Consider the following 25,398-nt stretch of genomic DNA (forward strand, 5'->3'; position numbering starts at 1 on the left):
ATTTAGATTGAGGGACATCACAAGAGAAAGCGTTTAAAAGATCGATTTTAAAGGCGGAAGGGTTTTTCTAAGTAGCTAGCTGCTGGGGTTTGCATCAAATAAAAGAGCCAAAGATAACCCTGGAGTCTATTATTCCGGAGAGCTGACAGACTCTCTTCTCCTATGGGGAAGAAGCCGTATTACAACTGAAAATATTTGCAAAGAGTGACAGCTGAGAGGAGATGCTAGCATTCATTAAAGGGCAGCCGGATCTTGGAAGCACTGGAGCCGTAAGATGACTTGGCCATGCAAGTTTTTTGGACACAGGCATTTCCTGTTGTGTGTGCCTTTTGACACTTATCTCTGGACCCAGGGGCTTAGGTTTATGCCTTCAGTGGTGTGCCAACCTGTGGGAGAACATGTCTCTGTGTGGATGGGGGACGTTTTGTCATTTTGCCATGCCATTTTATTAAATGTCTCACTTTGAATTCTGTCCTTTGTGGAGCACAACGATTGGGGTTAGTTATGATTTTAAATGTCTGCTGATCCCGAATAGACTGTACAATAGTTTTTCTAAGACATCAGGGTAGAATTCAGTATTAGAGTGTATTTAGTTAATAGATATGGTTTTGCCAAGCAGCATTTTGCAAGGCACACTGGAGTACTTGGCCTATTACTAAAGGCCAACCAGGACTTTCAAAGGAAAATGAAGGTATACTTATATTTATCTTCAGCCTGAGCCTTAGAGTCTAGTTGGGCCCTATTTGGGACAAAACCAGTAGCTGTTGCATTATGATTATTTGTTCTTTCATGTATCATGAAGCCATGGTTCATTAGCCTATTAACTCAGTACTGAGGAACACTCTTAAAGAACTAGGTTGCAAAAATTTTTTTCTACAGCAACTTTCACCAACTAAAAAAAAATTTGTGACCAGAATAAATAAAACTCAAGTTGCCCATAGTGTAAGATATATCAAGTTTTTCTTCTTTCAAAAAATTGGTGTCAGTGAAAAGTTCCTAATTTCCTAATAAGAGCTATAAAAAATGGAAGGTCTGCCTGGAGAGGTTGTGGGTTCCTTTGTTGGAAATCTTCAAGCAGAAGCTGGAGGACCACATGACAGGTATGCTGAGTCATTACTGAGTCCTTTGTTTATGGGTTGTTCTAGATGACCACTGAGGTCTCTTCCAACTTTCATATTTTGTGATTAAAGGGATAAAATCGAGCCACTTTAAGATTTAAAAATTCACAAATACCACGTACTGCCAGCTTAAAAATCACATGACTACATTCCATATTTTATTCAATTTTAATATGGTTTCCATTATTAACTTTTAAAACAAAATGATTTCCAGTTTAGAAAACGATGCACTGACCACATAATTCCTTTTTCCATTTTATACAGTTATACAAATATTCTAAATACACATTTTATGTTCAAGATGATGGCAAATAAGATTAACTGTACTGTACATAAGGAAAGAAAATATTTTAAGCATATTTAGAAGCAATAGAAATGTCTATACAAAACAAGCAAAAATGGAATAAAATTTCTTATATTTAAAGTATTGCAACAGGCCCACAGGTTTGTAACAAAAATGTCTTTGCACAGTTCCTCACAATGCCCCATTAATAGCTAAAGCAAGACAGCAATTTTTAGAAAATAATGTTTCAAAATGCTACACATGGTACTATTGTTTGCACAGTTTGATCAAAATAACAAATCTACTTTGAGTCGAGCAAAACCTAGAGGAAATATACCAAACAACTTTAAAATTATCTGTATAAAATTCATTGCACATTATCTTTACTCAGTTGTTTGAAAAGTAAAAAAGTGTATTTACAAAATATTTCGCAGTCAAAATTATAAAGTGAATGGATTATATATCTATAGGTAACACATGTTTTGATACTGACATTTCAAGGAAAACACACTAATGGTTTTTCTTTAAAGAGGTTTTCAGTGCTCCTTCCACAAGGAAGTAAACATGACATAGTCAATGGATTTACAAGATGTTACATAAACATACTGGAGCTAATTCAACATCTGCATTATAAAACAGAATGTTAAAAAGGTGAAAGAAGGAGGAATTTATACATCTTAAGAAATGAGCTATTCAGAGATCCACAAGTATAATCTTTAGCATAAAGGGCTTTGTATTCTTCAGACAATGACAAGTCCTTGACTTGATGAAAGTTGGAAAAGCACCATGCATAACAGCTCAGTGGTAAACAATGAAAAAATTAGCACCTGGAATCCTGTAACATTGATTGTTTAAAATTGGTCTAGCAATTGGCGGAGATATGGCGCCTTGGACAATTCTCGACTCACTCTGGAGAGTTTGAAAAGTATCGGGCAGTTCAGTGAAACACACTGGATCTGTCGGTCACAGCAGCCTGTACAGTTCTTGCATATCTGAAAGTGAGGAAAATCCATGTAAAGAAGAACAGCTTAAATACACAGACTTCTAAATGTGAAATCCAGGAAGTTTCCATCCTAAAGCCTGTTGCTGTCATGCAACTTGGGGCACGTAATGCACCCGGAATCCTGCCCCAGACCTGGTCATGGGGGTCCCTGAAATTTAGAGGCCAACATTTCCTCGAGTCAATTTGTTCCTGACCCAAGTAGAAATGAGAACTTCTACGTAGTAATATTCCTTTCATACAGCAGAATCCTCCCATGATAAAACCATTCAATGTCACAAGTGGGTGAAGGCGACAAGCACTCACTCAGTCATTGTATATTTTCATGCCAAGTTCCCTGAGGGTTGTTTGGCTATTAGGACTACTTCCCTGTTAGAGAGTGAGCTCCTTGGAGGCTGGAACTGTGTTTTTTGCCTCTTTTTTGGGGGGTATCCCTGGTACATGGTAAGCACTTATAAATGTTTGCTGAATGACTTCAGTTTGAACATTCTATGTCTGTCCCTCAGCAAAGTGAGCACAATTTACACCCGAGATGGCAGGATTAAAAAATTCAAATCCTGGGCATGTTGAAGACCTAAATTCATAGTCCTCGTCTATAAAATAAAAGGGCAAGATCTGCCTGTCTGGAAGCCTTCCTACTCGTGTACCCTGCGAAAGCCTCTATACTCACAGGACAGAAGAGAACAGATTGAGAGTTGGAAGGGAACAGGAAAGGCGTGAGTCCAACTTTACAGAACGCAGCGTGGAGGGGCTCCCTGATCATTTTCTGTCTCTCCAATGTCCCATACAAGAGAGGAGGAGGAGGAATGACTTCTCACGCCATACCTACCACCTTTCACATGTTTCTCCATGGCTCTCCCTTTGTGTATGTGGCCTCATAGTTCTTACCACACCTTTGCGGAACTCTACCAGCAATAAGACTACAAATGGGAAGCCAAAACATTTCATCTCAGTCATTTCAGTTCTGTAAAACCAGAAATAAGAGCAACCTCTTGTTGTCTGGCAAATGCTGTCAAAGCAAGGCTGCTCAGCCCAGAAACAAAGACCAGGGGAGAGGCAGAAGCCAGGATGGCCTGCAGGCACCCACAGGGAAGGAGAGCCAGCTAGCCAGAAAGGGACCCCCCCCATTGCCCCCCGAGCATCTCTGCAGTCTGCTCTACCCAAGCAGCCCCAAAGGCAGCAGCCTGTGCCGTACTGAAAGCAAGCCAGCCACAGAAGAGGGCATTCTGCCAAGGAGCGGTCTACATCCTACTTGTCTTGAGCGCTACCCACATACTACGTCACCGCTGCGGCGTCACCGCACGCAGACACGCTGTAGCAGTCTGAGAGGAGAGCGTAAACAAGCAAAATGCACGCCGGCTGTCCAAGAACAGCAGAGGGTGCAGGGGTTACCGCAGGGGGTACCGCAGCGGGTATTTTACAAGGTGGCAGAAAAAAAGACGTGCTTCAAAAAGTGAATGGGGATTTTTATACAATGTGAATAAGCCAAGGGATGGATAAGAAAAGTCGATATACCAGAAGAAACGATGTAGCCTCAACCATGTTAAAGAATGTCCATCGTATAAAGACTTAACTGATCACCTTTCTAGATTCACAATCTTCAAATTATCGTACTACCACAGCATTAAAAAAACCACTGACATTTATTCTGCCCAAAATGCTTCCACCTCTCAGCGTACGTTTGCTAAAAATGATTAACCAACAGGTAAACTGCTTTCTACTTTTGTAGTTTACAGAATGTAAACACAAAGAGAGAATGTGGACTCTAACCAATTTCCCCTTCACATAAGCTTGGTTCAACTAAACTGGCTTTCCTGCTGTTCCTTACCCATGACATGTTCTCATCTCGTCTCTATGATCTATCTTCTCTCTCCCCAGGCCTGGAATGAATTCCCCTTCAGTGTACCTTGTTCTCTCAGTTCACATGTTTTTCTCTTTGGGAAGTTGGCTTTTTGTTGTGCCTCCTCTCCAAAAATTACCTTGTTAAGTGTATATATTGTTTCCTCCTCTACAATGTAAACTTGTTGAAGGGAGGATTGATTTCATTCTTGTCTTTGTATCTTTAGTATCCAGCAGAGTGCCTGGTAGACAGCAGATACTTAATATAGATGCACTCGACCCTTGATGGATTTAACTTTAGCAATTTGGTAACAACATTGTCTAGTGCTAGGCCATTTTTCTTAAGAGAGTGAAAATATTGAAGAGCATCTTTATTTATGAACTGATGCTAACTGAAAAACTAAAGAATTTCTATAAGCAAATGTAGTTCACTGAGCTACACTTTTTTTTAAAGGTTGAATTTGGTATTTTATTTTTCTCATTTTTCATTTATTTAATTAGTTTAGAATGTTTTTCCATGGTTTCATGATTCAAGTTTTTTCTCTTCCCTCCTCCCTTTCCCATCCTGGAGTTGATAAGTAATTGTACTGGGTTATATGTGTATCATTGTTCAAAACCTATTTCCATGTTATTCACAATTGCAATTGAGTGATCATATCCCCATGTGATCAATCATATATTTTTCTTCTGCATTTCTATTCCCACAGTTCTTTCTCTGAATGTGGATAGTGTTATCATAGGTCTCTCAGAAGTGTCCCGGATCATTGCATTGCTGCTAGTAGAGAAGACCATTATATTCGATTGTACCACAGCGTGTCAGTTCTCCTGGTTCTGCTCCTTTCACTCTGCATCAATTTTTGGAGGTTGTTCCAGTTCACATGGAATTCCTCCAGTTCATCATTCCTTTCAGCACAATAGTATTCCATCACCATCAGATAGCACAATTTATTCAGTCATTCCCCAATTGAAGGGCATCCCCTCATTTTCCAATTTTTTGACACCACAAATAGCGCAGCTACAAATATTCTTGTACAAGTCTTTTTCCCTATTATCTCTTTGGAGTACAAGCTCAGCAGTGGCATAAAGCTGGGTCAAAGGGCAGGCATTCATTTAAAGTCCTTTGGGCACAATTCCAAATTGTTCTCCAGAATGGTTGGATCATGAATTTGGCATTTTAAACATATTTGACATGAGGTAGTTAACTATTACTTATGAAACAACATCAGAAAACTGAAGTTCTCAAGTCCTCTTTGTTAGAGAATTCCTTTATGAATATCTCTAGTAATGAAACTAGTCTCTTTTGGAAATGCTCTTCAATGTCTGCTTTGGCTGGGGCCACTAAATCAAGTCTCCCCAGGGTTTAAGTTGAATATGAGAAGGCTGAAAATTCTTACATGTATTAATAGGCTCATAAAGTAAAATTTCTGGTTATCTGAAATATTCATTGTTCTGAAAGCTTTCAAAGGGATTGCTGTTTACAGAGCATCAGTGAATGGACAAATACATTTTTCCATACATCTGGTGAAAGATTTTTCAGAACCAATGACTTAAATAGCAATTGTGGGGAGTGGAGGGGAATGAGACAAGGTGGAAAAGGCCTCTTGAAGAAGTTGGGATTTGAGCTGTGACCTAAAAGGAAGCTAGAACATTTTTACAGATTTAGAATCTGAAATCCAGTGAAGTTATAGGATTTGCCCTACATCACACAACTATTTTTTTTTTGTTGCAGAACTGGTATTAGTATTCAAGTTTCAGTGTATCTGAAAATAGAATACTGTGGCCAAAATCCAGAACTCTCAAGTAAAGGAAAATATACTGTAAGCAGCCAGAAAGAAATAATTCAAACACTGAGAAACCACAACCAGAATTACACAATATTTAGCAGCCACTACTATCAAGGAATGGAAGGCTTTGGATAGCAAAAGGATTTGAAAGCAAAAGGATTATAGTCAAGATTAATCTATCCAGCAAAACTGAGGGGAAAAGAAGACATATTAATAATATTGAAGACTGGTAAGGATTCCTGATGAAAAGATCAGACCTTAACAGAACAAAGACATTCAAACTCAGGACTAAAGAGAAGCATAAATATAAGGGAGAAATCAAGGACTAAATAAAATTAAAAACTGTTTGCCATAACTCTGAAGGGCTCATAGAGGGAGTCTAATTAGACAGAAGGTCATCTACACAGTGGGGTACAGAAACTCACCTTACCCAACAGGGAAAGAGAGTATGGGGTTGTGAAAAGGAGGTGGGATTAAGAGGGAAGGCAGATTTAAGGGTGGCAGTGGTCAGAAGCACATCAAACTCATAGGGTGATAAAGAAAATAGGATGGAGGGAAATACCCTCTCTTAGCTATCATAACTGAATGTGAATGGAATGAACTCACCAATAAAATGGAAGAGAACAGTAGAATGGATTAGAAACCAGAATTTAACAATGTGTTGTTTATAAGAAACATACTTGAAACAGAAAAATATTCATATTTTTTATATGAATCAAAAATAAAATATAAGGGGGGTAGATTTGAATCTATTATAAGGATGGCATTCATAAACTCAGATAAAGTGTAACCAAAAAAATCAAATTAAAAGAGATAACTACATTTTGCTAAAAGGTACCATAGACAACAATACTTAAAATATATGTGCCAAATGGCATAGCATCTAAATTCTTATAGGAAAAGTTACATGAGTTGTAGAAGGAAATAGTAAAATTATACTAGTTCAGGACTTCAATTTCTCCCTTTCAGACCTAAATAAATCTAATCATATGATAAAGAAGTTGAGAGAAGATAGAATTTTAGAAAAGTTGAATATGCTAGATTTCTGAAGAATATTGAATGGGAATAAAAGGGGTATATCCTTTTCTCAGATGTGCCTAGTGTCTCTACAAAATCTGACTATGTATTTGGATACAAAAATCTCACAAATAAATGTAGAAATGCAGAAGAATTAAATGTATCTTTTTTAGGACCAAAAGGCAGTATGTGTATGCAGTTAATATTTTTAATGAAAGGTCCTTGAAACATAGATAACAATAACAAGGAAGCTAGGTGATACAGTACTATACAAGACCAAACTTAAAATCTAGCCTCAGACTCTTAATAGTGGTGACCCTGGGCAAGTGACTTAACTTTTATTTGTCTCAATTTCATTATTTTTGAAGTGGGAATAATATAGCACCTACCTCCCAGGGTCATTTTGAACATTGAATGAGGTAACTATAAAGGACTCAGCATGGTTCCAGGCATAGAGTAAGCACTATATTAATTAGAAACTACATAACCTAGTCCTAAAGAAAGAATGAGGTCAAAGAAAAAAATAGGAAAAAAATCAATAATTCAAATAGAGATAATGACAATAATGATCCAACATGAGAAAAATGTGTTGGATCCTGCCAAAGCAGTACCTAGTGGAAAATTATATTTCTATAAGTAATCATCAATAAAAAAAACAAAACAAAACAGACTGACAAATAAGAAATACAACTAAAAATACCTAGAAAACTAGCAATTAAAAACCTCTAAACATCAAATTAGAAATGTTAAAAATCAAAGAAGATTAGCCACATTGAAACTTAAAACATACATACATGCTAACACTCAACTAAAAAAACCCAAAACACAACAATAAAATAGTTAAACCACTGGCTAATTTGATTAAAAAAATACAAACCAAATTGCTAATATCAAAAATGAAAAAGGCAAATCCATAACTAATAAAGAATAAAGGCAAAGATTAGAAACCATTTTACTTAATTATATGCCAATAAAACTGTCAATCTAAATGAAATGAATGAAAAGTCATAAAAACATAAACTTTTCATATCAATAGAGGAGGAAATGGAATACATAAGTAATCCTATCTGATAAAAAAAAATTGAATAAGCCATCAGCAAGTTTCCTAAAGAAAATCGATTTCTAAGTTAATTGTACCACAGAGTAAAGGACAATTAATTTCAGTATATACTCATTACCCAGTGTTTGGTTACCTACTGTAATACCTACTGTTTGATTACCTAGCTACTGGGGTAAGAACTTACTATCTGATAATTGTTGGGAAAACTGGAAAGTAATCTGGCAGAATTTAGGCAAAGACTAAAATCTCACACTATATACCAAGATAAGCTCCAAGTGAATGTATGACTGACACAAAGAGTAACACCATGAGTAAATTAGTAGAGCAGAGAAGAAATGATCTGTCAGATCTATGGATAGGGGAAGAGTTCATAAACAAACAAGACATAGGGGCCCTGCTAAACTCCTTCTATGACATAGATACAGTTTTGATAGATAAAAAAATTAAAGAAAAAATGCTAACACAGAGATTACATCAATGTATCACACAAAGATAATACACTATCACCAGCCTGGATTTATATCAGGAATGCAGAGCTGGTTCAATATTAGGAAAAATATGTTCATAATTGATTATTTCAATAAGAAAAATCATGTGATTATTTCATTTGCTGAAAGAGCTTTTAGCAAAATACAACACTGATTCCTATTAAAAAAAGTTAGAAAAGCACAGGAATAAAAAGGGCATTCCTTAAAATAAGTAGTATCTGTCTAAAACCACGAATAAGCATTTTCTGTAACAGATATAAGTTAGAAGCCTTTCCAGTAAGATATGGGGTAAAGGAGGTTGTTCATTATCACCATTATTATTCAATGTTGTACTAGAATTGCTAGCTATAGCAAAAGACAAGAAGAAAAAGATACTGAAGGAATAAACATAGGAAAAGAGGAAACAAAACTATCACTTTTTGCAGATGACATGATGGTTTATCTAGAGAGCCCTAACTAAAACAACTTCCTTCAGCAAAGTTGCAGAATATACAATAAATTCACACAAATCATCAGTATTTCTATATATTACCAATAAAATCTAGTGAGAAGAAAGAGAAATTCCATTGAAAATAACTACAGACAGTGGGCAGCTGGGTAGCTCAGTGGATTGAGAGCCAGGCCTAGAGGCCTTAGACACTTCCCCGTTGTGTGACCTTGGGCAAGTCACTTAACCCCCATTGCCTAGCCCTTACCACTCTTCTGCCTTGGAATATATCAAGACAAAAGGTAAGGGGTTTAAAAAAAAAAAGGCAGTATAAAATAGTTGGGAGTCTACATTCCAAGGCATATACAGGAACTATATGAACATAATTACAAAATATTTTAAAGATCAAAATAATTGCAAAAATTAATTGCTTAAGTTGTTAATTTTCCACTAGCCTTTTAGTTGACTTAATTAACAACTTTAGCAAAGTTTCAGGATACAAAATAAACCCACATAAATTATCAGCATTTCTATATATTTCCAACAAAATTCAGCAGGAGGCGTTAGAAAGAGAAACTCCATTTTAAATCACTTTAGACAATGTAAAATATTTAGGAAAACTATCTATGAAGACAAACGCAGGAATTATATGATCACAACTACAAAACACTTCACAATTAAAACAAGATCTAAATAATCAGAAACATATTAATTGTTCATGTATAGGACAAGCTAATATAATAAAAATGACAATCCTACCCAATTTACTTATTCAGTGCCATACCTATCAAATTGCCAAAAAAACTTTTTTTATAGAATTAGAAAAAACTATAACAAAGTTCATCTGGAAGAACAAAATATAAAGAATATCAAGGGAAATGAAAAAAACGTGAAGGATGGGGGCCTAGCAACACCAGATCTTAAACTGTACTATAAAGCAGTGGTTATCAAAACAATATGGTACTGGCTAAGAGACAGAAGGGTGGATCAATGGAATAGACTTGGGATAAATGACCTCAGCAAGTTAGTGTTCAATAAACCTAAAGATCCCAGCTTTTGGGACAAGAACTCACTATATGACAAAAACTGCTGGGAAAATTAGAAAACAGTATGGGAGAAATCAGGTCTAATTAGATCAGCATCTCACACCCTATACCAAGATAAATTCAAAATGGGTAAATGACTTAAATATAGGGAATAAAGTCATGAATAAATTTGGTGAACATAGAATAGTATATATGTCAGATCTGTGGGAAAAGAATGAATTTAAGCAGCAAGAGGTAGAGAACATTACAAAATATAAAATGAATGATTTTGATTACATCAAATTAAAAAGGTTTTGTACAAACAAAACTAATGCAACCAAAATTAGAAGGAAATAAACAAACTGGGAGAACATTTTTATAACAAAAATCTCTGATAAAAGTTTAATTTCCCAAATATATAAGGAACTAAGTCAAATTTACAAAAAAAATGAAGCAATTCCCCAATCAACAAATGGTCAAGGAACACGAATAGGTAGTTTTCACAGGACGAAATCAAAACTGTCAAAAAGCACATGAAAAAAATGTTCTAAATCCCTTCTGATTACAGAAATGCAAATAAAAACAACTCTGAGGTAACACTCACATCTAGTAGACTGGCCAATATGGCAGCAAAGGAAAGTGATCAATGTTGGAGAGGATATGGCAAACTTGGGACACTAACACACTGCTGGTGGAGTCTGTGAATTGGTCCAACCATTCTGGAGGTTAATTTGGAATTATGCACAAAGGGCTTTAAATGAATGCCTGCCCTTTGACCCAGTCATACCACTGCTGGGTTTGTACCCCAAAGAGATGATATGGAAAGACATGTACAAGAATATTCATAGCTACGTGCTTTGTGGTGGCAAAAAATTGGAAAATGAGAGGATGCCCTTTGATTGGGGAATGGCTGAACAGATTGTGGTATATGTTGGTGATGGAATACTATTGTGCTCAAAGGAATAATAAAGTGGAGGAATTCCATGTGAATTGGAACGACCTCCAGGAATTGATGCAGAGTGAAAGGAGCAGAACCAGGAGAACATTGTACACAGAGCATACTGATACACTGTGGCACAATCGAATGTAATGGACTTCTCTACTAGCAGGACAATCCAGAGGAACTTATGAGAAAGATATCCACATTCACATCCAGAGAAAGAACTGTGGGTACAGAAATGCAGAAGAAAAACACATGATCGAACATGTGGTTTGATGGGGATATGACTGGGGTTTTGACATTAAAAGATCGCTCTTCTGCAAATATAAGCAATATGGAAATAGGTTATGAACAATGATATAACCCAGTGGAACTATTTGTCAGCTCCGGGAGTGGAGAGGGGAAAGAGGGATGGGAAAAATCACAAATCATGTAACCATGGAAAAATATTCTAAATAAATAAATTATAATTAAAAAAAGAAATTAATTGCTTATGGGTACATCAAACTAATATAATAAAAATGACTACCTAAACTCATTTAGTGCCATACCAAACACCAAAGTGTTACTTCATAGAACTAGAAAAAATTAACATCCACTGAGAAGAAAAAAAAGTTAAGAATATCAAAGGAATCAATGGGCAAAAAATGGAAGGGAGATGTGCTAGATATCAAACTACACTAGAGTTGTAATCATCAAAACAATTTGGTATTTGCTAAGAAATAGAGGTTGACCAGTGGAACAGAACAGATCAGATACACAACATATAGAAGCAAATTAATAGAACTTAAGTGTTGGATAAACCCAAAGATCCCAGATATTGAGGAAAGAATAAACTATTTAATAATTCACTGCTGATAACTGTTGGGAAAACTGGAAAGTTTTAAATTAGACAGAAATTAGATACAGACCAAGCTCTCACACTACACATTAAAAAAAGCTCAAAATAGGTACATGATTTTGACATAAAGAGTAATATTATAAGTAAATTACTGGAGTAGAGAAGAAATATCAGATCAATGGCTAGGGAAAGACTTTATTACCAAATAAGAGAGAGAGGTTCATGGGATGTAAAATGGATAATTTTGATTATATAAAATTAAAAAGCCTTTGCACTAACAAAAACCAATGCAGAATTAATCAGAAGAAAAGCAGGAAACTGGAGTGGGGATTTTTGTATCAAGTTTCTCTAATAAAGATTTTCATTTCTAAAATATTTAGGGAACTGAGTCAAATTTACATGAATCAAATTTACATTATTCCACAATTGATTTATCAATTTATCAATGGTCAAAGGTTATGAAGAGGTAGTTTTTCAGTTCAACCATTCTGGAAAGCAATTTGGAACTACGCCCCCAAAGCTATTAAACTGTGCATATACTTTGACAAGCAATACTATTATTAGGGCTATCCTCCTAGGAAATCAAAGAGGGAAAGAATGTATATGTTTAAACATATTCATAGTACTGCTTTTTGCAATGGCAAAGAATTGAATAATTTGTGATACGTAGTTGCCAATAGTCCGAATTCTCTTTCTTTCAAGTTGATAGAAAGGCATAAAGCAGGAGCAGCAGCAGCAGCAAGCCTTCTTTGTTTTGCTGATGACAAGCAAGATTGCGAAGACAAGAACATTTCACTGTTCTGTAGGAAATATGAGCACGGCAGTTCCATGAGAAAGCCTTTTCTCTCATTAGAACACTGCCTAGGGACTCGAATTTACTCCCAAATACATAATTCCTGTACTCTAGCTCTATGTTGTTACACTCAGGGGCCAGAACAAATCAATAAAGATTTAATTAAACTCTCTGCTTCCTTGATAAATAAGTTAAAAAGGTGTTACCTGCTTCACTGGATTCAATGGAATGTTCAGTTTTAAGATTCTTGCTGGAGAGTCCAGTAAAGGATGCACTTAGACTTAAAAAGTTCATATTTTAAAGTGGCTACTACCATAGGCTGACAATCTAACTCAAATCTATTCCAGGGGCAGCTACACATTTTAATGTCCTCTTTTTAAAGGAATTCCTCCTCCTTTAAAGGCCTCTGGCCATGCTTGCTTTTTATTTCCAATATTGTTTTTCAGTGGTATTTCCACTGGTATGAGAAGTAGCACTCAGCACTGAAAGAGGATTCTAACAAAAGCCATGGTATCAAAGGCTACCCTACCCGCGCAGTCTTTACAGATAAGATCAGGAAGTGAGAAGAACTGGAAAGAGATCCTGTGCTACCTCTGATCTTCACCAGTCTTCTTAGGGGAACTGTTCCTAGTCAAGAAGGATATTTGTTTAAGGCTCTATGGCTGCTCATTCTGATACTGTTTTATAATGTACTTTGGGATAGAAAGTCCTCTAGCAAAACCAAATTTGGTTTTGCATTTCATTGAATATGAACTTAAGGCATATTGTAGAGTCTGTCGAGACTGCAATTCTACTTTGACTGAGAGCTGGGCAGATACCACAAGGCATGGCATAAAATGACTGATTACTGTGAGACAAAAACATGTAAACGTCCATGTGACAGTGCTTTTACATTTTCAAAGAATTGTAAACTTAAAATCAAGAAAAGCTTATAGGGACCAAAAGCTTATACAGACCAAATGGTTATGTAGGTATTAAAAACAATGTTGCTTTCTAGAACATATCACTGTGAGGGAGCTCTGCCTCAATGGCATTTGATTACAGCACTTGTGAGGTCCTGACTCAACCTTACTTCACATTCTTCTAAAGGTGTCCCAGAATTTCCAGGCAAATACCAGCTGCGGTCACATCTCAAGTGCCCTCCAATGCTCTGGCTTCCCAACTTATCAAACCTCCTCAATGCCCACAGCCTTCATCTGTGGTTACACACTTGACCATATCACCACAAATATTTGACCTCCATGATGCAGAAATGTGAAAATCTGGACATAACCTCCCTTTTCTATCTCTCCCTGCATCCATCTTGCCTTTCCAAAGAACAATCTTAGTCCTCACAGCTTCCAATCACTCTATGCTACTTGCTGCCTTCCCAATCCATTGCCCTTGCCCTGGCCTCATTTCCCAAACACTGAAGCTATAAATTAAGCCGTTCAAGTTTATACTCTTCTCACCCCTTGCAACTCGTGCATGCTTGTCCTCTCACCACAAATCCTTTTTTGAATCCTACCCCTTGGTGGCCTTCACTCCCTTTTCTGCTCCTCTCCATATGGACAGCTGAAGGAAGTCACAGAACAACAGCGATGGGTCCATGACAAATTTGGGTTATCTAACTCAGCTGGGCCTCCCACTCAAGTCCTTATCCACATACTCTGACATCTTTATGTACCTGCTTCCTACCCTGCACCTCCCCCCAGTCTTCCTGTAGCACAAGACCTTGCCTTATATTTTGTCACAAAAATAAGGTTGTTATAGGTTATAAGCTTCTGCTTCCCAATTCTGTTTCTAATGTTCTTCCTTGGAAAGTCCAACCACACTATTCCTTTTGTAAGATGTAGGAAAGTGATGTAAAAACTGTCTATATATTTCACGTCACTTCCTCTCTCTGGAATTTTTGGCAGCAGAGAGGTGGCTGGCGGAGCATGCTGAGTGTGTCGGCAACTTGAGTAGAGGCTGCTATTGTCCGGGGTTAGTGGTGAGTTTTCCTTGATACCATACTGGAGGAAGCTGAGTAGCCTGGTTCAGGTGAGGTATTTTCACTGAGCTCTCTCGGAGTTTAGGCCGATTCTTTCTCCTTTACTTTCCAAACACTATCCTCTTAGAAAGCCACTAATCTTCTTCAGAGACCTCGTGGTGGAGGACTTTGAACTCTCCCTGGCACAGGCCAGGTGGGAGAAATCCTACACCTTTTCCCTCTCCCTTCTCCTTAATTCCTTCCCTCTATATTAATTAAACCACCATAAATTAAAAACTGACATGGGTATTTTATTTGGGATATTCCCTGGAGACCAAAAATTAATTTAGATTGGGTCACAACCCTAAAATTATCCTTACACTTTCCCTCTACGGGTCATTTTCCACAATGGTGGTGGCCCCTGCTATCCCTCAGGGCTGTGCTGCTCCCTTCCCTGTTGAATTCACTTTACCTACAGCCCCTTCTCCTCCCTCCCCCTTTCCCTAACCTTCTCCCTACCCTCCCTTGTCTAACTCCCTTCCTTCTCCTTTGCTCAGTCTTGGAGGAAGAGTGGCTCTTCTACTTTCCCTGTACTATTAATTCAATCTGGCCTAGGAGCTTGTTTCTCCTCTTTTCTTAGCTCTTTCCCTACCTACAACTCTGCCACCACCTCAAGATAGCACATTATATAGTCCTCTCCTCTTTCTTAGTAAAATTCCTAGGAAAAACCTGTTTTCACTCATTGCTACCACTTCTTCACATGGTTCTCACTTCTTGCAGTCTAGTTTCTAGCCCGACCACAGGACTGAAATTTCTCCGAGATTACCAGTGAATTCTTATCTGATGTCTGATGGTCTTTTCTGGGTCTTCATCCTCCATTATTGATCTGCAGTGTCTGATAGTATGAATCATTCCCTCCTCTTGAATGTTCTCTCCTCCCTGGGTTTTAGGGATTATTCTTGCTTCTCCCACTTGTCTGACTCTTCCTTCTTAATCTGCTTTTTGGGATCCTTATCCATGTCCATCTCCTATGCATGAATGAACTCTGAATTATCTTGGCCCTCTTCTTTTTCTATAATCTTTTTTAGTGATCTCATCAGCTCTAGTGGGTTCAATCATCTCTAAGCAAATGGTTCCCAAATCTACACATCAAGCTTTCATGTTCTTCCTGACCTAGTTCTGCATCACAAACTGCCAGCTGGAAATCACCTTATGGACATCTATCTCATAGGCATCTCAAACTCAGAAATGTCCAAAATGCAGTTCTTTCCCCTAGGCTCCACCTCTTTCTCTAACTTCTTAACTTCTCTATTTTTGTTGATATCTTTCCACTCATCCAGGTTTACAAGACTGAAGGGAACCTTGACTTTTCCTGTCTCATCACTATCCCTTCCTCCCCAACTCCTTGTATTTAAATAGGAAGTGGTTGCTTATTCTTGATGCTTTTGTCTCCATAGTGTTTTTCATTTCTAACTTCTCTACTCACATGACCACCACCCCAGTCCAAGTCATCATTATCTTTCTTCTGAACTACTTTTAATAGTGTCCTTATTGGTCTCCATGGGAAGTTATTAAAGAGATTGTCTTCTTTTCCAAAACTCCTGCTGCCTAGGATCCTCTGCCATCATGCTATTTTGCAACAAATTCAACACATTTTGCTCATTTTAAAGACACTTTCACTTTCCTTCATTCACATTTCCTATCAAGAACTACTTTATGTAGAGTTCTTCTGTTGTTGAAACAATTACTCAAAGAGTCTGTGTGTTTTATCCTCCAATTCAACCTCCAGAGCTGCCAAATTGATATTCCCAAATTCTAGGTCTCTGAGCATGTCATTTTCCCTCTCAAGAAACACCAGTGTTTCCCTAATGCTTCTATTAAAAAAATATGAAATCTATATTTGTATTTATGAATCTATCATATTCTGGAGTAATTAAAATTTATCCACTTTGTAGTATAAATAACGGAAGCTTTAAAGTACAACTTTTCAAATCTAAACCCTACATAAAATATCCTACCTCTTAAATGTAAAATACCATATGAAGACATTTAAAATTTCTGATAGTTTTCTATCAGATTCTAATTTACAACAAAAATTTTTGTTGTTGTCTTCTATTATTGATGTTATTTTTCCAAGTTATGCACTTTGGATTGATCTTTGCTTGAAGTCATTCCTCAGGAAAACTGTCTAGTAATGCACATGCTGAGTTAGAGAAGGCAATCAGATCTTTTTTCTTGGATTCTTTTGATGCTATGGTGTAGTTGCAAAAATATTTTTCTTTAATGTTAGTATATTCTAATGCTGCTATGTGTAATTTCAGCCCAAGTTCTAGGACTTAATTTAATTCCACTCTCTTTCTCCTGAGAATGGTTGCTAATTATAAAATAGGCTAAACTACTACTTATATTTTAGCCCAGCTTTGAAGATTCCATAAACACAAACACAAACATAAACACAAAGTTGCCTGTTTATTACACTTTTTAAAGTCATGTTCATGTCCTCTTCCATTCTATCTTTCCAATGTGATCATATGCCTTTATATGAGACATGTGCCCTACCACCGAAAATTACTCTATTTGGTATCAAATTTTCTATGTATATGTATCCCAAGTTCTTGTTTATTCAATATAGAATTTAAGCTCCTTGGGAGCATTTAGCATTTAGTGTTGCGCTTCTGAGTTTATTCTACTGCTATGGAAGAATATGCTTATTTAAGATTCTGGATCTGTTACCTTTACCAGCTGTTCTTGTTGACGTTCCCACTCTCGAATTTCTTGATTAAGTACTATCGCCACATGCTGTGGTTGGCTCCTACATTTACTACAAATCCCATGCTGAGTCAGTTCATCACACACAGGACAGTGTAAGGTAGTGAAATATTGTGAGATGGTGCCTTTCCGGCCTTCATGTTCACTGTGGGCAGAGGTGGTGACTTTCTGGATCTGGAAATAGATAAATTCAGAAATGAATACATCTCAACCAGTTTCATTAGAGAGACCTATAGTTCTAGTACTAGTCACCAGTTTACCAAAGTTTTGTTAAGAGCAAGTTCTATAAATCTCCAGAGACTATAATTCTCTAGATCAGCAGTTCTTAAGCTTTTTGATCTCAGGATCCCTTTGCACTCTTTTATTCAGTGGATTGAGAGCCAAGCCCAGAGATGGAAGATCTTGGGTTCAAAAATGACCTCCAACACTTATCTGTGTGGCCCGAGGCAAGTCACTTAACCCCCAATTTGCCTAGCTCTTACTGCTCTTCTGCCTTAGAACCAAGATACAGTACTGAGTCTAAGACAGAAGGTAAGGGTTAAAAAAAAAAACAACTTATTGAGGATCCCAAAGAGCCTTTGCTTGTTTTTTATAGCTATCTGTATTTACCTTTTCAGAAATACAAACTTCTTAGTGTTATTAAAAGAATAGCTTTATTTCCCAGTACTGTGTTATTACTCAACAAAGTCATAATTTTTGTGTTTACTTGCAATTAGCATTAACATTGCTTTTACTTTTCATAGGGTTGAAAATAAGTTTGTTAGACTAATATTACTTCATATCCTTCTGACTACTATTTTAGGTCTCTTATCAAAGTTTTAGGTCTCCATTTTACAAATGACATCTGGTTCTACATGAATGATGGTGAGAAACTTGAAACAAAAATTGCTGGAAAATTAGTATCCAATTGAATAGCAATCTGAATTGAAGCAATCATCCATATCCTTTTACTGATTAGTAAAATTATGGATGATGACTGCCACAAATTTCTTGTCACACAACCCCAAACAAAACTTTCATAGTTATTATTTTAGGTGGAAAACCTAAGCACTAATAGAAGTCAAATGTGATTTGGGTTGGTGATGGTGAACCTTTTAGAGATGGAGTGCTGGGCCCCACCCCCTAGACCAAGTGCCATGTACTCCCTCATTCCACCCCTATATAGGGGAGGGAGAAAGCAATCACATTGGTTGCTGGGCAGAGGGGTGAGGGAAGTGAGGAATGTCCTCAGGTATACGTGAAGAGGGGGAGGAGAACAGCTCTGCCTAGAGTCCCTCTGGTTTTCTAGTAATGAACTCTGGCAGATGACTACAGGCATGCCCACAGAGAGGGCTCTATGTGCCCTTTTTGGCATGTGCGCCATAGGTTTGCCATCTTGGATTCAGGTTAGTCATCAGCCTGTTTTATTCCATCCCTTTCCAATAATCTAAGCTCATGTACATTAATGATTCATAGAGCCCTGAGTATTAGGGGTATGGTCAATTCACAAACACTCTCTAAGCTGAATGGCTTGGAATAATTGACATAGTCTTATTTGTTAAATAAAAAATCTCCCCTGTAGTCCTAGGATAAATTATCTAGTGTGTTATATTAACTAAGTGCTATGAAAGTTTAAAATTTTGTTCTTCTAAATGAGTACACAAAATAATGTTTAGTTTACTTTTCTAAAATCCTATGCTGTATGTGGGCCTTTTGCCATTCCATTACAATGAATAAAACACCTTTTGCCCATTTTAAAGACCAAGATTTCCCATATTCATATTTTCTACAGATAAACATTTTATGTACAGATACCTTATTCAATGAATATTTTATTCTAACAAAAATTCTACCATCTAGGCAACCTGGAAAGGGGTTTGTTGAAGATTCCCATTTCCCTTTTTTAAGCAACTTGGGTGTGTTAGTGTTTTAATCTACATAATTAGAATCCACAAGTTTATAAGATCCTTATCTGCTTTTGCTTTTCCTATAAATTTTGATAAACATCACTTTCATTTTTTTTACCACTAATATAAAAATAAGTTTTATTTTTAGTCTTCATAAGGGATAAATATTTTTAAAACACTGACAAATTGCTTTAATAGACAACAAAATATAATCTCTCAACCTGTCTTTCCCTAAACAATTGACTTTTTGTTATGAATATATGACACAAACATTAGAAGTATGTTGTAAGTTATACCACTGCACAACCTTATATTTCTAGCAAATGTTAGCGTTTCTTTTGGTTCTGAAGAAAAGCATACTACCTGTCAACTTATTCCAAACCTTGGAAAGAATGTAAATATAGATTTTTTTTAACATATTAAGACCATTTTAGCTACAGAAACATGCATCATATTTTATGACGGGAAATCAGAAAATCATACACCACCAAGAGAAGAAAATCCAAATTCACTTATGCCCCTCTTAGTAGAAAGATTAACTTGGCTAGAAGGGAAATTAATATAACAAGATACTAGTGGTTCTTCTTAACTTTTCTACTCTCTTTGATTATGAAGGCAACAATTAACATGTCAGTGATGAATGTTTTCCTTCTACAAAACAGACTTTTTTCTACTTCCTAATACAAGGAGGAAGGGTGGTATAATAATGAAAGGGGTGGGTTTGTCTTGACATTGGTAGAGCCCAGCTCTGAGCAGTGCTCCTGAAGTGTGAGTAAGCATATTAAGGAAACAAGTTTTTAAACCTAATGAAAAAATGTGAGGAAGGACATCACTTCAGGAGTATTTTTCAGGAACTATCATGGTAAAAAGGAATGAATCTCACTCTGCTAAGCTAGAAGGTAGAATCAGAACCAGAAGTAGCTTGATGTAAGGAAAGTCTTCCTAACGATGAGAGGTAAGCCCAAGAGGCTCCAGCTGACTCTGGAAACCACTGACTCCTTCACTAGTCATCTTTGAGCACAGACTGGACGACCACTTAAAGGGTATATTGTAGAAGAGATTCCTGCATGGTTAAGGGTAGGATTTAGAAGAACCTAATGATCCTTTCTAATTCTGATATTCTATGTGATAAAAAAGAGCTCAGCTCATATGCCAGTTCCTTTTTCTTTATCCTGATACATTGAAGTAAAAGGATCATGAGCATGCAGTTCTTTTTTTATAGCTTAAATTAAAATAGTAAGCATTTCTTTTAAAACAATATAGAAAATATTACTTTACAGATCAGAACAGAAGAAAGATTCTATAAATCTGTATGAGTAGAATATTTACTAGCAATACTTGAGAGTTCTTTAGTATAATTATTTCTCCCTCAGTCAAATTAATTAGAACTAGGTCACCTCCGGCATATCCTCATCAGAGTCATCTGACCCATCTTTGCTTTCTATTTCCCCTAAGTCCTCCTCTTCTTAACCTCGTCAGAAACTCAACTCCATCATTAGCACAAAATTTTCTCATCTTAATATTTGGCAGTTTCTTAAGATCACCATTCCATTCCCTGAAAGTTCTCAGATGTTTTACATTTACAATGTCAGGAATCTCCATGCTGCATTCTTCAAAGAAGTTCCGCTCGCGTTCCACTGTCTGTTTGATGATTGCTTCTCGAGAAAAGTGCCTCCTTCCCTGTCTGCCTTTGATGCTATTCAGCAACTCAATCTGTTCCAGTTCACTGTTGAACCGATGTAAGTAACTCTAGTTCACAAGCATCTTTCTTTGAATACTCTCTTTTGTTAGGATCAAGGTGACTTTGAAACCATTGCAGTTTCTCACCTATAAATTTAGACGCAAAGCCTTTTCATTCTTCAACTTTTCCTTTTTTTCTTGTTTGTGAGTCTCAATTAAGTTGAGCTGCTTTTCTGCTATAAGGATGGATAACTTTTTTCTCCTGTCCTGAACCTTTCCCTTTTAGTGCTTTTGGCATGGTGATGTTGACGCTGCCAGTCGCCCACGCACTCAGGCCTGGCGCTTCCCTCCCTGCCCGCCCAGAACTTCTGTAGAACCCACGTGGGCCAGCATCACTTTCGTTTTTTTAGAAAAACTTCTAAAAGTGAAATACTTCTCTAGTATCACATGAATAATACCTGACACACTTACCCTTGGTAACTCATGGTACCAACTGAAGACATCAATACCGATGAGTGAGAATATTCTTGCCAGGGGTGGAAGGATCTGTTTTGTAATATAATAGGTTGCATTCAACCTCAGGCTGGAGTCTTGTAGGACCTCCAGTGGCCGCCTTACCAACTGGATTAGAGGGATCCCTGGCAGTCCATACACGATGACATATGGTACCCGTTCTCCCACTCGTGGCTCAGAACGTCGATCATAAGCAAGCATTTTCCTATTTCAAAGAATACACAAATGTGTACACCCACCTCACAAAAAACAATGAATTTAAATAAGGGCAACATGGCAAAATGTGAAGCTGTGGCATCCTAGAAATCTCAACCTCTGCTGGTTCTACTTCTCAAGTCAGAAATAAATTGTTTCAAAGAATTTGCACAATGAACTTGGAAGTAATTTGGGCTACTTCCTTTACATCACTTAGTTCTTACTAGAACTTACTCCTTATGCACAGATTGTTCATATTGCTTCTTTGCTCAAAATCTTCCAATGGCTCCCTAATATCTATAGAATATTGTTCAAACTCTTTGGCTCAATATTCAAGGAAGGCCTCACTTTATCATCCTTTATATTACTTCCTTCCAGATAATTTATATGCTCCAGCAAAATTGTACTACCATAGATGCCTTTTATCACAATGTTCTCTAGTCCTAAAATGCCCTCTCTGGCAATGGATTCCTATGTGTTCTTTAAAGCCTAACAATGATGTAGTAGAAAGCACATTGGTCATGAATTGGAAGGCTTAGTTCAAATTTTGGCTTTGCCAATTGCTACTTTTGTGATCTTTGGTAAGGCACTTTTTTATATTTTCAGATTCTTTATTTGTAAAATGACAAGGTTGGACTAGGTCAGTGGTTCTCAAAGTATGGTGATCTCTGAGATCAAAACTGTTTTCTTATAATCATACTGAAATGTCTTAATTTTGAAATAGCAAATACTGATAGATAAAGCTCCATTAAGAAATCAAAGTTTACAGTATGAATAGGCTCAAAACATGTCAGTTAATGCCAATGGAAAATGCTGTAATGAGAAATTACAAATACAATGAACATAATGGTAAATGCCAATAGAGAATTTGGCTTTTCTGACTTGCTTGTTGCAAGATTCTGATGAGATGATATAGTTAAATTGCTCTGAATACCTTAAAATGCTTTGCACATGTCAAGTATTTTTTTCTTTTTATTCCAGAAAGCAGAGCAACCTTCTTGAATGGCCTTGGTAGAGGATTTATACATCAGAGAAAGCTTAAAAATGGTCAAGCTATTTCTGTATGAAGCACGTACAAGAAACAGATTCTACATTAGCCTACAAATTACTTCTGTTCAAATTTGGCATCTCTATTTGCTAGTAGTAACCCAGGCCTGAAAAGGGTGACACTCTTTTCCACAAAATAAATAGGTCACCTGTGCTGGGCCTTCCCAGATCTTACAAAGGAAGTGAATGTAAAGGTAGTGGGAGCCATTTCTTTTTGTGTGTGTGTGACTTGGGCTAAAGGGTGAAAAGATATTTCTGCTTATATCTATGGACTCTGAAGGACTTTTGATACTTGCAGTGAAACATTAAACTCTAGATTTCTAATCATTTATTTAGGGCCTGTGAGAAGTCCTTGGTACTGTACTCAGATGGTAGATGAGACTGTCTTCCGAGACAAATGGAAACGTCTATTCTATCCCCTGCCACATATGATCCTTACCTTGTAAGCTCAAGAGCTGGCACACATGCTCCAGGTTTGTAAGAGGAACTCCCTCTGTATTCTTTTGCAAAGATAACATCCTGGAGGCTGGCCTTCCCTTCTAGAAGCTTAATACATTGTCGTTGAACATATTGTTTAATTTGACTTATATCTCTGGTTTCAAATAGCAGCTTGATAGAACGCTCAAGTATCTTAAAAAGAAGATAAATGTGTTATGACAACATTTCATATTTTTGGTTAAGAACGTGTTCTTTCTACAATATGTCAATTATAATTTTAACTTCTCAGTAAGTTACCACATTATTTAATCTGTCAAGCATACTATCTTTGTTAAAAATCATTAGAATTTTCAAAAATCTTTTTCCTTTTCATGGTGACAAAATGAAGACAAAACTTCATGTAAAAATAATCCTGGAATGGAATGTCAGGGTGATCAGAATCAGAGCCTAAACAATGAGAAACTTGGGTTTTTCTAAGAGTCAATGTAATGGAGATATATGAAGCCATGCTTGCTTTCATACATTTGCAAATCTTCTTCTTTGCATCTTTGTATTCGTTTTACTCTGATATAAAAAGGTGAGCAAGGAGTATGCTAAATTCTATTTCCTATTCAGCCTTCGGTCTTTTAGCAATTTTGGCAAATTAATGCTATGGTGGAGACTTCTGACTTGGATATATTTCTGCTGGAAACTAACTGAATTTATTACACACAGAACAATAGCTTACTAGATAATACTAGCCTTTATTCCCAGATCCAGTTGAGATTTAAACCAGTAGTTACAAGTAGAAAATTCTGCATCTTATTATTATGTTCTGGGAATGTCAATATTAAAAATGTGGGCATAGTAATTTATTGGAAAACATGTGCACATCCATAGTAGGTATGGGTTGGTTTATGTTGAGATTAAGTTCTGTCTAGATAGGAGAAAGAAAATATGATAGTTTTAAATAAAGGGGGGGTTAGATTAGATAAGATTTCCAAGGTTCCCTTCCAACTCGGATATTTAAGGTATCTTCTAGCAAATCAGCTCTACCTAGCTATTGAATTGTATCTCACATCTACACATTTTAACAAATGAAAATGGCTTACAATTCACCATGCATTTAATGTTTTCATGTACCTTGCTGTTTGGATAGTACTGTGCTCTATTAGACCAATTTAGTTTGACTTACAAGCAGTATTCAGAGTCAAAGCAAGATGGGGAAAAACATTAAGATTTAAAATGAGGAATCTGAAATCTGATTTGTAGTTGCTAAATTTGCTGAATGCAAATTACAACCAGCTCTCAATTAATTGTTTGAGCATGTTTTAGGCTCATCTTTTTCTTTACCTCTTTCTTCTGGCAAGCTTTTAGACATTTTACTATTCATTCATACTTTCATGAGAGAATGGACAGTGAAATATCATGAAATTGTTTGCTATTCTTCAGTTGCTCTAGAAAAAGATGAAGTGTGGGAAAAAATTGAAATTGACAGCTAAAATGAAAACTGGATTACCTACTGAATAATTCTAATCTAGTATCTCCTTGCTACTTATGAATGAGAACAACACAACCCATGGTTTGGCTCTCACAAACAAACTGTATGTTATAGTCTGCTCTGCCACATCAACTTTGAAGGATGAACATAGCCAGGGTTTACCTTAGAAACAGCAGGGCAGGAATCTCTTCTCACTGTCTCAATTCCTTTTGCATCAAATACCGGGTCCTTTTGATCCAGTGTTTCATACATGTAACCCACATATCTTTTTTTTGTTTGCAAGACACAGGGCAAATATACCTGCAGTGAAAAATAAAATGCCTTTTTACACTATTCTCTTCCCACTAGAAATCATCGATTTAAGAAATGTTTCTCTTCCACCAAATAACTACAACCTGTATGACCTCTGGCAAGTAAAATGAGACTGTTTAATCAGATGACCTCTGAGTTCCCTTTCTATTTCTAAATCTATGAGCCTATATAAATTGAGGAATGTGGGTTATAGTCAGATGCATGCACAGTACAGTACCTGAAGATCAGATTTCACAAGATAATAAGCAAGGCACTGATTACTCTGATATACTTGGAAAAAACCAGTTAACAAAACATTTTAAAGGACAGATTCAAGTATCAGAATTACTTTCCTCCTTACCAAGGCTAACTCACACATTCTGTACTCCTGATCTAATCCCCCTTGGCTTTCTATAGGACCTAAGTCCTATCTTCTCTCCTAAGCACCTGCCCTCCTTTCCTCTCCTGGTCTCTGCCTACAAATCTACATAGCTTTCTCTTAACAACCCACTCCTTTCCCTATCCCATATGGT

The 25,398-nt window shown here is 36.7% G+C and overlaps 1 protein-coding gene and 1 pseudogene across 4 annotated transcripts in view; both read right to left on the reverse strand.

The window, feature by feature from the left end:
* Positions 1–1,247: 1,247 nt before the first annotated feature.
* REV3L (REV3 like, DNA directed polymerase zeta catalytic subunit) overlaps positions 1,248–25,398 on the reverse strand; it is a 255,690-nt gene continuing 231,539 nt past the window's right edge. For all 4 annotated transcript variants that reach the window (XM_007484438.3, XM_007484437.3, XM_007484439.3 and 1 more), the window contains exons 28-32: positions 24,737–24,874; positions 23,096–23,286; positions 21,373–21,619; positions 17,300–17,509; positions 1,248–2,393 (exon numbers count right to left, since the gene is read on the reverse strand). In XM_007484438.3, the coding sequence (XP_007484500.1) occupies positions 2,253–2,393; positions 17,300–17,509; positions 21,373–21,619; positions 23,096–23,286; positions 24,737–24,874 (927 nt within the window). In that variant the 3' untranslated portion in view covers positions 1,248–2,252. The remainder of the gene's footprint in view (positions 2,394–17,299; positions 17,510–21,372; positions 21,620–23,095; positions 23,287–24,736; positions 24,875–25,398) is intronic.
* On the reverse strand, positions 17,526–21,364 carry LOC103098530 (translation machinery-associated protein 16-like; annotated as a pseudogene).

Source organism: Monodelphis domestica, chromosome 2 (assembly GCF_027887165.1).
Source record: "Monodelphis domestica isolate mMonDom1 chromosome 2, mMonDom1.pri, whole genome shotgun sequence".
NCBI classification, from domain to species: Eukaryota; Metazoa; Chordata; class Mammalia; order Didelphimorphia; family Didelphidae; genus Monodelphis; species Monodelphis domestica.